Here is a 16,929-nt window from a genome sequence, read left to right as displayed (position 1 = left end):
GGTTAACGACTGCTTCAAGATTCTTATCTCCTAAGCTTTGGAGAACTTTTTTTGGAAAAAGTTGGCTTAAAACTCAACATTCAAAAAACGAAGATCATGATATCCAGTTCCATCATTCCATGGCAAATAGATGGGGAAACAATGGAAACAGTGAGAAACTTTATTTTTGGGGGCTGCAAAATCACTGCAGATGGTGATGGCAGTCATGAAATTAAAAGATGCTTGTTCCTTGGAAGAAAAGTTATGACCAACCTAGACAACATATTAAAAAGCAGAGACATTAGTTTGCCAACAAAGGTCCATCTAGTCAAAGCTATGGTTTTTCCAGTAGTCAGGTATGGATGTAAGAGTTGGACTATAAAGAAAGCTAAGCGCCGAAGAATCAATGCTTTTGAACTGTGGTGCTGGAGAAGACTCTTGAGAGTCCCCTGGACTGCAAGGAAATCCAACCAGTCCATCCTAAAGGAGTTCAGTCTTGGGTATTCATTGGAAGGACTGATGTTGAAGCTGAAGCTCCAATACTTGGGCCACCTGATGCGAAGAGCTGACTCATTTGAAAGGACCCTGAGGCTGGGAAAGATTGAAGGCGGGAAGAGAAGGGAACGACAAAAGATGAGATGGTTGAATGGCATCACCGATTTGATGGATATGAGTCTGAGTAAGTTCCAGGAGTTGGTGATGGACAGGGAAGCCTAGAGTGCTGCAGTCCATGGGGTCACAAAGAGTCAGACACGACTGAGTGACTGAACTGAACTGAACTGACTGAAGCTTTGGACTGGGCTGTGGGTTCAAATTCCTCCACAGCCAAATCCAATGCTTGTCCCAAGCAAGCCTGTGTGAACATAACCAGGCTGCTTCTAGATCCTCTAATTTCAGTTGTCTTCAAGGTTCTCTGGATATGGTCAGTGCTGGTTTTTAAAAAGCAATAGGGAAAATCGATTGAATGACTCACTTTTCAGAGTTGCATTAACTTTTTCAGGCCACTGGGGTACAATTTACTAAATTACCTCTCCTAGAACACTAAATAGTACCCCAGTGGGTCAAAGAGTAAATGCACCTCTGAAAAGTGAGCCATTTATCCCCTTCTTCCCTGTAGTACCAGATGCAATCTGTCCCCTATGACAGAAATATTAACCCATTTCCATTAAAAACCCAAGAAATTGTCCCACACTAGAGAAAATGAGTATGGGGAAGCGTCCCTGGGAGAGGAAAACAAAACAAACAAACAAAATCTCTCTTCTATAACCTTGCCCACAATACTGGTGAAAAGTCAACATGTATTTATATGAAAATACTGGGGTTTCATTCACTGAAGATTGATTTTAATCAAGGCCTCAAAACACAACAAAAAACTAGAAATTCAAAGCTGATGGTTTTCAGCAGGGAGATGTGCGGGACATCATGATGACTAGTTTCATCCTGTACTGCAGTATTTAAAAAGTGAAGCTCACACATATATCTTGCATGTGTAATACGATATATATCACAAATGGTGGTTCTTACACATTTATCACTATCCTAGAGGTTATCCCTTTGACACAAAAAAATCTTCCTGGCTAGCAAATAAGCACATTATTGCTTTTAACCTTTATAAAGGCAAAAGCCTCTGAATACATTTCTGAGTTGCCTCAGGAATAGCTATTGAGTGATTTAACAGTTGCTAGATACCTTAATAAAGCTAAACTTTAAGTTTTCAGCACTGTTAGTCTCTTACTCTTCTGGAAGATGGCTATGCAATGAAAATAAGACAACTTTAATTTAAGAATCATCCAGCTTCTAATTAAACTGCCATAGGCAGCTGGTTGGATAAGTTTTAATCAGTTTCAATCACCTATTGATTGGTATACTGAAGCCTAAAAAATTAAAAGTAAAAGATGATTGGGGAATTGTCCCATCTCAGAACAACAGTACAGGCCTCTGTAAATAACTCCTCTTTTAACCATCAGCTAAATGAACACTTCAATACTGCAGTACAAAGTCTTCTGCAAAATTACTTTAACTAACAAGCAGAAATTTATCAGCTTCAGCCAAAATCAATGCTGAAATCAATTTGAACACTGGTTGTGTCTAAAGGGGCTCATTGGCAATTTAGGGAAATTACACCATGTAAATGCCTGTGCTTTAATTGAACAGTTTCATCAACTAGGCTGTGATTGCTGTCCATTCACTTATTTACTTTCACTGCAGCTACCATTCTGCAAAGGAATGGCTTTTGTCAGGCTGGAGAGAGGCACTTTATCTTCATTTTGTGCACTTTTGTGCATAACAGACTTCATGAAACTGGCATATCATGACTAGGGTCAAAACAAACCAGGAGGGACTTTTTCCTTTAACCTAAAAAATGAACAACACTCAAACTACCATCATACTTTATATCATCCAGGGAGAGTCATCTTTAAGCAAAGAAAAATCTTTGCCTCTATGTTTTGGACAACAGAACAAAGTATTTGGATTCTAAATCAAATTCCACCATGTTCTTCTTTTTGAGATATCTATAGCAACTTCCAAAAATATATAAACTGCATTAAAACATTCTCTCCAAAAATTAAGTAACATTTTGTTTTACAAAGTCATTTGAGATTAGTCAAGAGGAGCTGTTTCTCCAATCTATTCAGGAGATTAAGGCTTAAAGACATCACATATATTTTTGAAGTAAGACTAATGAGAAGAGAAAGGGAGAGGGGTCTGCATGGGAGGAAGAAATCAGACTTGTTTGTAAAGATTAGAGGCCAAAAACATCTATAAGACTCCAACAATGACAGATACACAAAAATACATACACAAAAGCACTCACGAAATCATGAGCAATGAAAAAAACCCAAAGATGCAATTTCTGCAGAACTATATGTGGAACTGACTGAAGTCTGGAGACAGGAATTAATGTTTTAAATACTGGATTAATCACTTAGTTCAAAGATTACAAATTTCAGGGAAGGTGAGAAGAAAGAAGACAGCTGTTTGTTCATATGAGTCATCTGTAAGGTTCACGTGCCTGATGCAAAAAATAAGAATACAAAATACAGCTGTAGTATCTGTGCTAGAAAATGCCATCAGAATGTTTTAGGCTTTCACATAGTTTGCTTACCTTAGCTCCTCAGAGAATCAAAATGTAATTGTTTACTAAAAAGGGCACTGGGAAAGCATCAAGAAATAAGAAAGCGTGACTTTCAGTGGTGGTTCTAGCCCTTGTCTTGCTTTAACTCCTCAGAGAAATACCCTGATTTCAGGATTTCATCACAGGTTACACGATGTTGGTGACACCTATTCTACCCAGCTCATTCTAGCGGTGCTGGCGTTAACCCTTGGCATGCGATGGTAGCCCAGGGTGGAAACAGAGACACAGCCATATGATTCTGAGCACCCACTGCATCCCGGGTACCCACTGCATCCCGGGTACCCGAAGGCAGGGCCCTGAAACATTTTACTAGCCTTCCAGGGAAACAAGAGAAACTCCTCATTTGCCTTTCCAGTCAGTTGCCCGAGGCTTATACTCTGCAACACTAAAAGATTAACTTTCAAGAAAAGTTAAAAGGAAGAAAAAACAAATGGTGTACAGAAACTAAACTAGGTACCTGTGTTGTAGTAAAAATTCACTCTGTAATTTTATCCCACCTATCATTTTCTCTACAACTATAAAATTTCATTGGCTATATATTTTGTTGCTCAGACAACAGTAAAAATATATTTTATTCATAGTTTTTAGATAACTTTTCAGAAAACTTAATTATGGTTTAATCAGAGCTTTGTTTATTGACTATAGTATATTGTTACATTTTGTTTCTATAGTTAGTAGTCATAATAGAATCAGTATGCTTGAGAATCTTATACAATGTATATTTTCCAAGTACACTAAGCTGGTTAAAATACTATATTGATTGTGCCCTAAAGCAAGTTCTAATTTTGTCTGAACTATTCTTCATTTCATTATTTGAATTCACAAAACAAAAACCACAGTTCTGCTTTGAGCAATAATACTGTACATTCTTTTTCTTTCCTTCTTCTGTAGTACTGACTAGGAAAAATATGGAAAGTTTAGGATCAGATACATAATATAAAGTTGGAGCCCATTATACAGAGTGAAGTAAGGCAGAAAGATAAACACCAATACAGTATATTAACGCATATATATGGAACTTAGAAAGATGGTAACGATAACCCTATATGCAAGACAGAAAAAGAGACACAAATGTATAGAACAGACTTTTGGACTCTATGGGAGAAGGCGAGGGTGGAATGACCTGAGAGAACAGCATCGAAACACGTATATTATCAAGTGTGAAACAGATCGCCAGCCCAGGTTGGATGCATGAGACAAGTGCTCGGGGCTGGTGCACTGGGAAGACCCAGAGGGATAGGATTGGGAGGGAGGTGGGAAGGGGGTTCAGGATGGGGAACACATGTAAATCCATGGCTGATTCATGTCAATGTATGGCAAAAACCACTACAATATTGTAAAGTAATGAGCCTCCAACTAATAAAAATAAATGGAAAAAAAAATCAAAGTAGTGTTTAAAAAAACTTGATGCTTAATACCCAGAGCTTAAGTCTCTATTCTTGTTTCCCCCTCTCATTTAGTAACCTGCTCCTCCAATTCAGTTTTAGTGTACAAATCAGAGCTTAAGTGTATTCGACTCCAGTAAGGCAGAAATTTAACAGGAACATGGTCTCTTATAGCAAGGTAACCAAAGACAGAGCAATGGAAAAAAAAGAAAAACAAAACTGTGGCAGAAAGTTATACACAGTAAATGTGGTTTGTATTTCCCATTGAATTATTTTCCAAAAAAGCAATTTAAGTAAATACCCTAGATGCTATGGTATACAAATATCTGCCTGTGCTATATGTCAACCAAGAGCCTTTAATTTTCAAACACATCAGATACTAAAAAATAGTTTAGAAAAATTTAATGTGTCTTATAAATCAAGAAATGTTCCAACTCCTCTAGTACAACCATAGAATTAATCTCAGGATCCAATTATTAAATTCAAAGCTTTTGATACATAAAGAGACCCAAAGGATAGACCAAATAACAAGTTATGTTGCCATAATTCTGTCAGCGAAGTAATGGTTGTTTTAACATCTACTAAAAAGCCTCTAAAATTAACAACTAGAGATGGTGCATCACTGACTTTCAAGATCATATATTAATTTAGATCTCACATTGAAAAATAATTTGGGTTAAAAATTGAGAAACGTAAAAGAGTGTAGATGACAAAAAGGAAAACCGTGGCTTGAGAAGTAAGCCCAAGTACTGATGTAGTGTCAGAAGAAATTTGAGGTAGACAACTCGATGTTCTGATACTGAGTTCTAATCTTGATTTGACCATGGGCATGCCACTTAACCCTTCCAAGCTTTATCCTTCTCACTAGTAAAAAGGGGCTAAGTATACAGACCATGCTTCTTGGCAAGGATTTAGCGAGATCTCAAAGATCCCACGTGATCAGGCTCCTTCCCATTTCTCCACCATCCCCTGAGCTTGCTCTACTCCAATTCCAACCACACGCCTAGACACAACACCTGCACACCCATCTCAGGGCATTCTCCACAGCAGTTCCTTCTGCCTGGGTTCTAGATTCCCAGATTCTCCCATGACTGGCTCCTTCCTGTCCTTCAGGTCTCAGCTCCAATATCCCCTCCTCAGATAAGCCTTGCTGAGCATTCTTTACAGCACTTGTAAGGTCTGGTATCATCTCACTTCGGTATTCATTTTCTTGATTGCTGTCTGCCTGCCCCCCCACCCCAGAACAAGCTCCAGGAGCACTGGCCACTTGTGTTATTCATTACTGGATGGCTTTGGCACAGAGTGACTCTTGGTGAGTACATGTTCAATGAATACCCAATAAGCAAAATCTAAAAGAACAAAACCAAATGATACTTGACATTAAGATTCTTATGGTAGCTGAATGCTAAATTTCATTCTGGAACTTTAGACCTTTGCAGTCATTTCATGTCCAGTCTAGATAGGAATTCTTTTCTCAGCAGTCCTGAACACTAAGCCATATCATTCTGCTTAAGGTAGATGCCAGAGTCACCCAGCGATGCACAATACTTTGCGTCTATCCTGAGACTGGGAAGACTGCCTCTGCAGGTTAATTCCTAAAACACCAAGTGTCTACAGTAGGTAGGCAGTGGTACTGGGCTCTGGAAACACATCCGTCCAAATGACCTCTAGGGAGGACAGGCTGGTGGGAAGAAGAGCAGGAAGAGTATGTGGCTCACTCTGACCAAAGGCATTGTCACACAGACGTTCAAGACCAGCAATCTGAGGGGGCCTTCAGAAAAACCTGCTCCTCTGTCTACAGGAATGCCCTTCAGACTTTATGTCAGTTGTCATGGGACCTCTTGATTTTCTCTCATGCAGATAAAAGGCAGCCAACTCCTCTGATCACTTATCAACTCAAATAACAGTTCCTCCATGAGGCCCTTTCTGATTCCTCCTGAGGAAAGAGCTAAAAATCATCACTCCCTCCTCACCCGCAAGGGCCTGTGTACCAGAGAGACACGTGGCCTAGACTGCGAGGCCCCGCACTTACCTATCGACAAGACGTCTCCCTCCATCTGGACACAGGCCGATGAGAGCCTGCTCTCCCCAACAGCTGACACAGTGCCCTCCACACGGCACATGCTCAGAAGGCACCCACTAACGAACGAAGGAAGACTGGACACGCACAATGTCCCAGGCCCCTGTTTATTCTCCCCATGCTCCTCTGAGTGGTCTCTGAACTGTCCATCTCTCTCTGGAGTCAGTACCCAGAACTAGACACGAAAATCCAAAAGTTACACCCTGCGAGACAAAGTCAAACCCGGATGTTCTACGCTCTTAATGCACCCAGAAGATAGATTTTAATGGAAACTAGACCTCTTCCACCCTATAAAAACAGAAGTGTGCTAATGCTTATCTGTTCTTAACCACTTCTGCTGAGGACTTTATATTTCTTTATAAAGAAAGCGCTTTTATTAAAATAAAATATTAGAAAGAAGTCTTGCTACTTCAAAACTATTTTTCCCTGAAAGGAGATAGGGTTGAAATACTTCGATTCAGCAAATTCTTACTTGAAATATTACCATAATGTATTGATTTTTACCAGACTCAATTGACTGAAAAGTTGTTTGTATAGCAATATTGGCCAAACCAATATACTAGAACAATTTTGTTACCCATAGTAATCAAGTGCATTTCTGAAGTATAATTATACTGTCATAAAAATAAAGCCAAGATACCCTTTTCCAAGCAATAAAACAATAAGGGCTATAAAACAGGAAGAAGAAAAGGCTAAATAAATGAGATTTTTTAAAATGAAATTTAGTGTCTTTCAGAAATACCCCCGCCTCTTCTTCCTTCCCTTAAGCCAAGGTTAGCAGAAAATGATCAATACTTCAATCTCAATAAACTATTTCAATAATAGTTAATTCGGGTGGAAACAGAGTCTGAAAATCTCTGCTCAGCGACCTGTGACATCCTGTCATGTTGGCTGGATGCCAATAATCCATCATTGCTGTAATGAATGTGAGCATGTGTGACGTTATGGGAACGTGGAGATAGGGCGGCAAAGGTGGGAGAAGTGCAGAGAGTCAGGAGCTCAGGTTCATTCTTCAGGTTCTAATCAATACAATGCACATTATTGTATGAAACAAACCTGTAACAGTGAATGCTGAGAGAGGGAAGTGTACATAATTAATTTTATTTGACAAATGCTTATTGATTTTCTGAAAATATTTAATATCCTTGCTTGTCACATGATACTATAATACAATTCAGCCACATACAAGTATTTAATTTTACATTAAGATGATGTCTTATTTGCTAGTTTAAAATACAATCCTGGCTGCAAGGAAAAGGCACTTCATTTGATTGGAAATTTAAAGTTAAAATAAATCAAACAATCACCCTAGCTCTTGGGTCAATATCAAAACCATTTAAAAACTACTCAATTTACAAGATGCACTTCAGGGAGAAAAACAAAAAGAAGTGGGGTCACTGATGCAGTTGTTAGAGAAGCTGGGGTCAGGCCTATGACTGTTTCTGGTTTGGCACCTTTGGGTTGTTTGGTGAAAAAGGAAATCAGAGTTTTTCTCGGTATTATGTGGTTCCCAATATTTACATCAAGGACTCTCTTGGTTGTGCTTTCCCTTCAGGAATCCTGTTTTAAAATATTTTGTTTATTAAATAGCATTTAAATAGGCAACAATTCATATATTTTTTCATTTTCTATAACTGACCACCACAGCTTCTAATTTTCATGAAATAAATCATGTTTATCAGCAATGGGCTGATACAATTCCAGTCCTGAAACAAAAATGTAATGTTTTAGTTGGCCTGTAAGCCATATCACAAGGGCAGAATACAATTTAATAGTACACATGATCTGAGTTACCATCTCCAAGAACCATCCCCACCCTACTGCCCAACGAATATTTCATAATATAGGTAAGACAACAGAAAGAAGGCAAGACCAACACCTTTGAGAATTATTAACCCTTCTCTCTTCTCTTATCTCTAGATATGGCCAAATTAATTGTTAAATAATGGTATATATTCAATCTTTGAAACACCATGTAGTTAGCATATATGCCACCGATTATACCACTGAGAAAATTCTACCTCAAACCCAGGTTACACTCTTAACTGTACCGTAAGAAGCAGCTGGATTTAGAAAATTCACTAGTGTTTTCCAATACCTTGGGATTAGAATACATGGCCAGAAAGCTGACAGCAAGAGTCTTAACCTGAATAATTGCATTAAGGAAAAAGAGAACATACGACCCATAAGTGTGTGTTGGCTAACTGACTTAGCATGGCCTAAGTCCTAAGAGGTAGATACTACTTCATTTTTGAACCCAAAGCTTACACGACTCCTTCAAACAATGCACTGAAGGAGCAAAAAACCTGAGTGCCTGACTCATTATCATAGAACATTTTCAAAGTAACTGGGCCTATTATTTACTTTCACTTCCACGTGACTTACTCTCCAAGAAAAAAGGACAGTAACTAGAATGTTGAGTTAGTGGATACCAAATACTCAGTTTTAAATATGTGAAAGAAAATTAACCGTTCAAACATATGTTTTTAGTTTAGAAATCCCTGTTTCTTGGTGAATGTTCTAAAACAATTATGCAGGCTCAAAATTATGCAGCATCTAAAACTAGCTAGATATGGGGAGGAAACAATTAAAGAACTCTGCTAAAACCTGCTTGGAAAAAACCTCCACTTGCCTCATTCTCATTCCAGCCAACATGTATAGAGCATCTCTTCTATCCTTAGGACTGTGCTGGGTACACTAGAAAATACAAATGCAATGGACTCTGCTTGACCTTGACAAAACGCTGCCTCAGGGAAAAAGAGAGTGAAAGGAAGAGATGCTGCCTACGTGCTGGCTCTGCCCGTGAATGTGAGCCCTAGCTTCCACCAGTGGTAAAAGAGGCTTGCCATTACACCAGCTGTCTTACAGCAATTTGAAAGTAAACTACGATAAAAGAGAATATACCTTGAAGCTTTGAAAAATCATAATATATGATATAATAATAAACCATATTCATAAGGCAACTAAAGAACAAAAGGAAACATAGAAATAATTATGTATCATACTGTACAATTTCTCAAAGTTAATTCAATACAACTTCAATTCTGTGAGATATTTACAGACCCTTCTCAAAAACAGAATCGCATGGCCAAGTAAGCATAGGAAGCCCAGGGATTAATGCTCCATCATTGTTCATTTCTATCATGAACAGTAGTAAGTTCATGTAAGTATCATGAACATGCAGTGTCAGTCACAGTACTAAGCCTTTTTTATGGAACATCTAATTTAACCTCACAGTAATTTTGTAAGATATATACTCAGTCGCTAAGTCCTGTCCAACTCCTTGTGACCCCGTGGACTACAGCCCACCAGACTCCTCTGTCCATGGGATTCTCCAGGCAAGAGTACTGGAGTGGGTTGCCGTTTCCTCCCCCAGGGAATCTTCCCAACCCAAGGACTGAATCCATGTCTCCTGCATCTCTTGTACTGGCAGGCAGAATCTTCACCACTGAGCCACCTGGGAAGCCCACTTTTATAAGATCAGTATTAGTATTACCCCCATTTTATGCATAGGGAAACCGAGATAGAAGACACTACGTAGCTTTCCCAACATCACACAAGCTGGTTAGCAGCAGATGCAGAAGTCAAACTCAGAGTCCCTATACTTAACCACAAGACATACTGTTTTCTACTTCCTCTAATTTTCAGAACTTATTGTGAATCTATCAGAAGGGAATAGTACATGTGCGCTTCCTGATTTAGTTTTTGGAGCAACGTGTACCACTTTGTAAAATGAAGCAGTTAAAGTACATTCATTTACTTTTCCTAAATTATTCCTTCTCCTAGAATTGATCCATTTCATTCAAACTAATAATCCAAGAGATACCACAATTTAAAATTACCCGGCTGGATCGCTATCATAATAAGAGTTCACCAGAGGGCTGTACACAGAATCCACATTTGGTTCAAATATTTAGGCCCAGAATTTCATATTGTATAACTGAGGAGAATATCCAAACTTAAAGGATGAAAATGTGATCAACTATTAAATAATATATATTGTAGTTACACAATAGCATATGCTTTGAAATTTACAACAACTCCTCAAGTGGAGCAAATAAGACTGAAATATCAACTTTTCCTTCACATTTATTAGCTTTATTATTCTTTATAAGAAAAAAAATAAATAGGCCCATTAGGCAGTTTTGTTACCAATGAGTGGATTTTCCAATATTTTCTTCATCTAGTTTATGTAGCATAGCCTGTAATGTAATCATTTTTGTTTGAAAAATCACAGCTTTTATAGTCAGCACCATTAAGGTAAACTTACTATAGAAGAGAGTCAATCATAACACATCAAACACTCAGTTTTATAGAGACTTTAGTAAAGTGGCTTTTCATTTCTTGATGATTATACCATTTCTTTGTGCTGAACTAAAAGCCAGAAATACAAGAGCACCACAAATTGAAGCCCAGACAGAAATGAAGACCAATGATCAATGACAATGATCAATGATCAATGACGTGATGGATATGAGCTTGAGTAGGCTCTGGGAGTTGGTGACGGACAGGGAAGCCTGGCATGCTGCAGTCCATGGGTCGCAAAGAGTTGGACATGACTGAGCGACTGAACTGAACTGAACTGATCAACGACAAGTAGTTATGTAATTTTATATCTTCATGTTCTCTCTCCTTAAGAATCACCTAGGCAATAAGTGAAATGTCTTCTTTTCATAAGAAATCTATGACATAAAATAAAATACTGAAATGATCATGATCCCACTACTCACCCTCCAATAAACAACCACTGTCAAAAACATACTGAATCTTACAATGTGTTCTGAGCATTAGCAATGGAAGCCAACTAAATAAACTCAGGAGAAGTTGCTAATGTCACTGCGGCGTCCTAGCAAATTAAAAAACTTGCACTAAGAACCCTCTCTTGGATACTGTGACTCTAATAAAAAGAAAACATCTAGCCATGCTTCTTAGCTAAAAGCATTAGCCAGGCGAATGGGAAATTATTTGTAAGACAAAAAAAGTTCTGCAGATGGCCAGTGTTGATGGTTACACAACAATGTGAATGTACTCAAAACCACTGAACTGTAGACTTACAAATGGTTGAGATGGAAATTTTTATGTTTTTACTACAATTAAGGGTAACACTTAAAGAAAAACAACACTGACATAATTTTATGTTGTAATTTTCCCTTGCGGGATGGGCATGTTATTTCTACTTCCCTGTATGCCCTCTCCCCTTTTTTTATAAACCTATTTTAAGATAAAAGATTAAAATTTTAACACCTAGAATATTATTTCCAATAAAAATTATCTGCTGGGGTTTGGTCTTATGATTTCTCCTCTCTAGAATAAACCAGGACGGTAAATTCACAACAGGCCTTCAATTTAAAAATATAAACATGCTCGAGAGTCAAACATTTGGTGAAACAGCCCAAATAAGTAGGTTAGACATCTAAACAAATATGCTTGGATTCTATTCGAAGCCAATAAAAGAAGTTCAAAGAGTTGCTAGAAAACTTTTCTGTTTTATTATACCTGAACATTAGCATAAAAGCACTAAGAAGAAGAAAGGCTGAGACTTTGAAAACTGCTCCCTGTAGGGAACTCAAAAGAAGCAATTCGAGTATACATGTTCCTTCTTATTTCTAATGGTACCTGAACCCAAGAACCTTCAGGACAGGGTAAAAGGTCAAGTCAGATAACAGTGAGGAGGAGAAGACCAGGACAGAGAAATGCTATTTATGTAGGACTAGGCGTTGCATCAGAGAAGGCAATGGCACCCCACTCCAGTACCCTTGCCTGGAAAATCCCATGGATGGAGGAGCCTGGTAGGCTATAGTCCATGGGGTCGCGAAGAGTCGGACACGACTGAGCGACTTCACTTTCACTTTTCACTTTCGTGCACTGGAGAAGGAAATGGCAACCCACTCCAATGTTCTTGCCTGGAGAATTCCAGGGACAGGGGAGCCTGGTGGGCTGCCGTCTATGGGGTCGCACAGAGTCGGACACGACTGAAGCGACTTAGCAGCAGCAGCAGCAGCAGCAGGGGTTGCAATGAGAAGGACTGATAGTACAGATCCAGGAAAGGAGAATGGTAGCCTCAAATTCTTTAGACAAATTAGGCATCACACATTTTAAGGGCAAGAGGGTAAGACCCAAGGATTGTGAAAGAAATGTGTTATTATTTAATTATCTGAATTAGCACAGTGGAAGCAATTAGCATTCAGACCAACTACTCACCATACTCAGTCATCTATAGGAAAACCAACCAAATATGTAAACATATCTTCTTAAAGGACTATGCTCCTTTAGGAGAAAGGATATTTCCTGGCTCTACCTACAGAGAGAATCGAAGCCCTAGGGAAGGAACTGGATCAGATAACTCTGAAGGAGCTTCTGACCTGAGAAATCTAGTTCTATGCCAAGGCTGCATCTGAGTTGAGGATATTCTGGAATTTTAGGATGTGACCTTTCATGTTCAAGGGCAACAGGGCAATTTTTAGCTATATTCACATGGTTAGTGAGAATTCAAAATTCTAAGAAAATCAGTAACCAATAAGAACATAAATTAATTATTTTACAACTTTGAGAATACATATTAATATCAATAGTAAAATATCTAAGGTAAAAACACAATTATAATGTGATGCAGGGGTAGTGTATATATGGAAAACAGCTCTCTGGAGGAAAGCTTTATTACTCCCTCAGGGCTTTCTTACAGAATATGGATTTTTTAATTCCTAGTGGAATATTTTTCATACATCATTGCAGATTATTAAGTACCAGATATTACATTATGTAGTTTAAACTTTGCACTACTGCATGAGAAAGACTTCCCTGTCGAGAGAAGTATTTTTTACGGTTAGCATTTTTTAATATGAAAATGAATACTCCTTTAGGCTAAGATCACTGCAACCAGAATTTGGGAGAATTTTATAACTTAACATATTCATCAATGTGTAGAAATTCTCTCAGGGGTGTAGGGTGAGGAGAGGAGGAAACACAACAGGAAGAGGCTTTTTAATAACTAAGTGTCGACACAGGGCAAAGCCACGGTATTTATAAGGTTTGTCTTCCACTGGGCATAGGTGTAAACAGGCAGGGGGGCTAGCATAGGGTGCTAGCAAGTTAAAAAAAAATAATAATGGTGTTAAAGAGTGGAAAAAAAATGCATTAAACTTCAGGCCAGTTAGAGGTATACTTGCTAATGGTGGACTATTAAATGCTCACCCAGGAGAGATGCAGACTCAGAAATATTAAAAAGGCAATATAAATGCACTTTTCCAAGCAATTCCTGAGAAAATAGATGCCTTGCAGAATTTTGGAATCACATGTGGAAATAAAATCTAAGTGCTGGTGGTCATTTAAAAATCTCTGCCGTGGAGGACTTGGATACCCACATTTGGCAAAAGTGGATAGAAAGTTTAAACAAAATTGACTACTCACTTGTAGACTGTGCCGCCGTTGCCATGACCAAGAGTGTCTCGATACCGTATGTCTTGTTCATTCATCTCCACAAGAAAGAAAGAAAAACAAAAAGGGTGTCATGCCGTGGATGGAAATGTCAAGGAAAAGCAACTCTGGGCCATAAACAACAAGCAGTCTGGGTCATTTCAAGTTCAGCTGCAAGAACGAGAAGATCAATACAACATTTGCTGTCCAATTTATAAAAGACGATACCAAGGGACAAAGTGATGGAAAGTTTAATGACAATTTGTTTGCCTGGGTCATTTCATTAAAGTTTGATAAAAGGTGTCAAAATGGAATGATATAACATAGCTCAAAAGGGTCAGGTCAGAGATACCGATAGGAACAGTCCCCAGCACTACAGTAACAGCCGCCAAACAGCACGGCACAGAACCAAAGTCAGACTCGGCAAGACACACACCCTCCCACCCAGGAATCCAATGCACAATCTGCAAACACATCAGCCCCTGAAAACTCCTCAGGTGACCCTCTAATTAACATTAAACAAACTAACTGAATAATGTTAATGATTTTCCTAGAGTTGACCCTGCTTTTTGGGGGGGAAAATGATAAATTAGTACCCAGCAATAGTTGGGTAGAAATCTTATGGAAAAGTGCCAAGTCAGTGCACTTTAAAAGGCACATATAGTAAAATGTTATAATGCATAAAAGGAAAACAAGTAAGCATGTGATTCACATAAACTAAAGTCATTTTTCTAATCTATTATATACATTTTCTATTCCTATTTCTATTATGTACATTTTCCCAGGTTCTGTAAAACTGTTATATCACAAATACTACTCTCATTTGTATAGTGAATAGAACTGAAATTATTTTAGTACTCACAAAATAATGTTTTAGAGTTTGAAACAACTCCCTAAGTAATTATTTATCAAATGGCTTTAAGACTAGCCAGATTCTATTTAAGGTATTCAGTAATTTTCTACACACTGGTCCAGTTGCTTAAAAATTAACTGCCAACTTTATTCACTAAGTGGATTCAATAAAGTGTTATTTTCCATATAGCTAAAGCTTGCGAAAAGCCATAGTAAGCCCTGAAAAAAAAAATCAATTTCCAGGGAATTGCACTGCCTTGCATGGGCAAAAAATGGATGGAGTTTTTAATTTAGTATCACCTGGAAAAAAAAATAGTTTGCTTTCAGACCATTATAGTAAAGCTTTAAATATTTTGCTCTACTCTAAACTTTCACCAATGGAATAAAACAAGGTTCCATTTATCAAGGGAAATATTTTTCTTCTATACATTTCTGAGGTTGAAGTTTCAGAGAGCTGTGATAATTAGGAATACAGTGGAAGTAACAGAAATAGCTTCCTTTCCAAGCCATTCCACCAAACTGTAAAAGAATATTGACAGATTAATGTATAAAGGTCAATCTCAGCACCTAACTTAATTGTAGTACAACCTAACTGATGTAATTTGCAATCAGCTAATTACTACATTTAGGGTCAGAGGCAAAATGACAGATGAGTCATAAAAATTGGCAAAAATTTTTCTATTTGAAGGAAATTCTTTTCCTCATTTCTTTTAAATCACTAATACAGAAAATAAAACATATTTCAACCTATATAAAATACGTGGCATGAAGAAAAGAAAATCTCATTATTCTGGACCAAATGATAAATTTTAAAGCAGCATGAAATTGCACATAAAGTAACTTGAGATGTTAAACAAACTAGCAGAGTTGCTACTGGGTTTACCTTGATCAAACAGTATAAAATATACATATATAAATATCAGTATATGTTGGCGGACACAAATAGGCTACTTCCTTGAAAACATTCCTCAAGGTAGCCTAAACATGACTGCAACAACCTAATTTGTACTAGTAACTTGCTGAACAATCTGTATCCTCATCACGGCCTGAAGTAAATTTCTAGGAGAAAGTTCATTCAATGTCCACAAATTCTGAACTGGTAGCAATGAGGTTTCAGAGAAGGCAATGGCAACCCACTCCAGTACTCTTGCCTGGAAAATCCCATGGATGGAGGAGCCTGGTAGGCTGCAGTTCATGGGGTCGCACAGAGTCGGACACGACTGAAGCGACTTAGCAGCAGCAGCAGCAATGAGGTTTAAGGGTAAGCTGGATGCAGCTATAGGATCTGGGCCCTTAGAGAGGTCACAGTCCGATTATAATCCCTCCATCTACACCACACTATCAGAACTTTCCAGGTAAAAGGAACAGTAGCTTCCTCTTAGAAAAATATAAACATGAAGACTCAGTGATATTACACATTCCAATAAAATACTGTGAGAGACCTAGGACTTTTGAGGGGGCTTGATTTTGTGATATTCTGCTGGAGGCAGAAAAGGCAAAGGGGTAGGCCTCTAAGTAACTTCAACGATTATAATCCCAACATCAGTCTTTTTTTACTTTTAAAATCCCTAGGCTGAAAAGAAGAGTGGAGCAGCCACCCACCTAGCACGCCAACTTAACCAGGAGTGGTAGACAGGAAAAAGGCAGGGGCTGAGCTGAAAGCTTCAGCGATATGGGGATGTTACGGATGCTGTATAAGGCGTAGGGGTGTGTGTGCACAGACAAGTGTTATGCGCATGCCAATACAATGTTTAGGCAATTCAAGGGTGGAAATTTGGAATCCCTCAGATAATGAGAAAGATTGTAAGAGTATCGTAAAAATAAAAATGGTTTTAAAGAGTGAGTTCTAGAACTATGTCACTCAAAAAACAGTCTCCATAAAAAATTAAGTGTTTCTACAGTGTTTTAAAGTTTTATATAGAAATTTGCCTATACTGTAAATAGACTGGTAGATTTTTCTATTTAAAAATATCAGATCTTTTTGCCTATGGGAACCTTCTCATTTTTATAGAGAATATAAGTATTAATCATGTCAGAAAAGTTTTAAAAAGGAAAACTATTAGGGTCAAGCTTATGAACTGATT

The 16,929-nt window shown here is 38.1% G+C and overlaps 1 protein-coding gene across 3 annotated transcripts in view; it reads right to left on the bottom strand.

The window, feature by feature from the left end:
* Positions 1–16,929, bottom strand: part of MAP2K5 (mitogen-activated protein kinase kinase 5) — a 261,148-nt gene that overhangs the window by 187,683 nt on the left and 56,536 nt on the right. For all 3 annotated transcript variants that reach the window (XM_065940825.1, XM_065940823.1, XM_065940824.1), the window contains exon 8: positions 13,988–14,052. In XM_065940825.1, the coding sequence (XP_065796897.1) occupies positions 13,988–14,052 (65 nt within the window). The remainder of the gene's footprint in view (positions 1–13,987; positions 14,053–16,929) is intronic.

The sequence above is a fragment of the Muntiacus reevesi genome, chromosome 7 (genome assembly GCF_963930625.1).
Source record: "Muntiacus reevesi chromosome 7, mMunRee1.1, whole genome shotgun sequence".
In the NCBI taxonomy this organism is placed as follows: Eukaryota; Metazoa; Chordata; class Mammalia; order Artiodactyla; family Cervidae; genus Muntiacus; species Muntiacus reevesi.
This window is presented reverse-complemented; position numbering and strand designations above follow the sequence as displayed.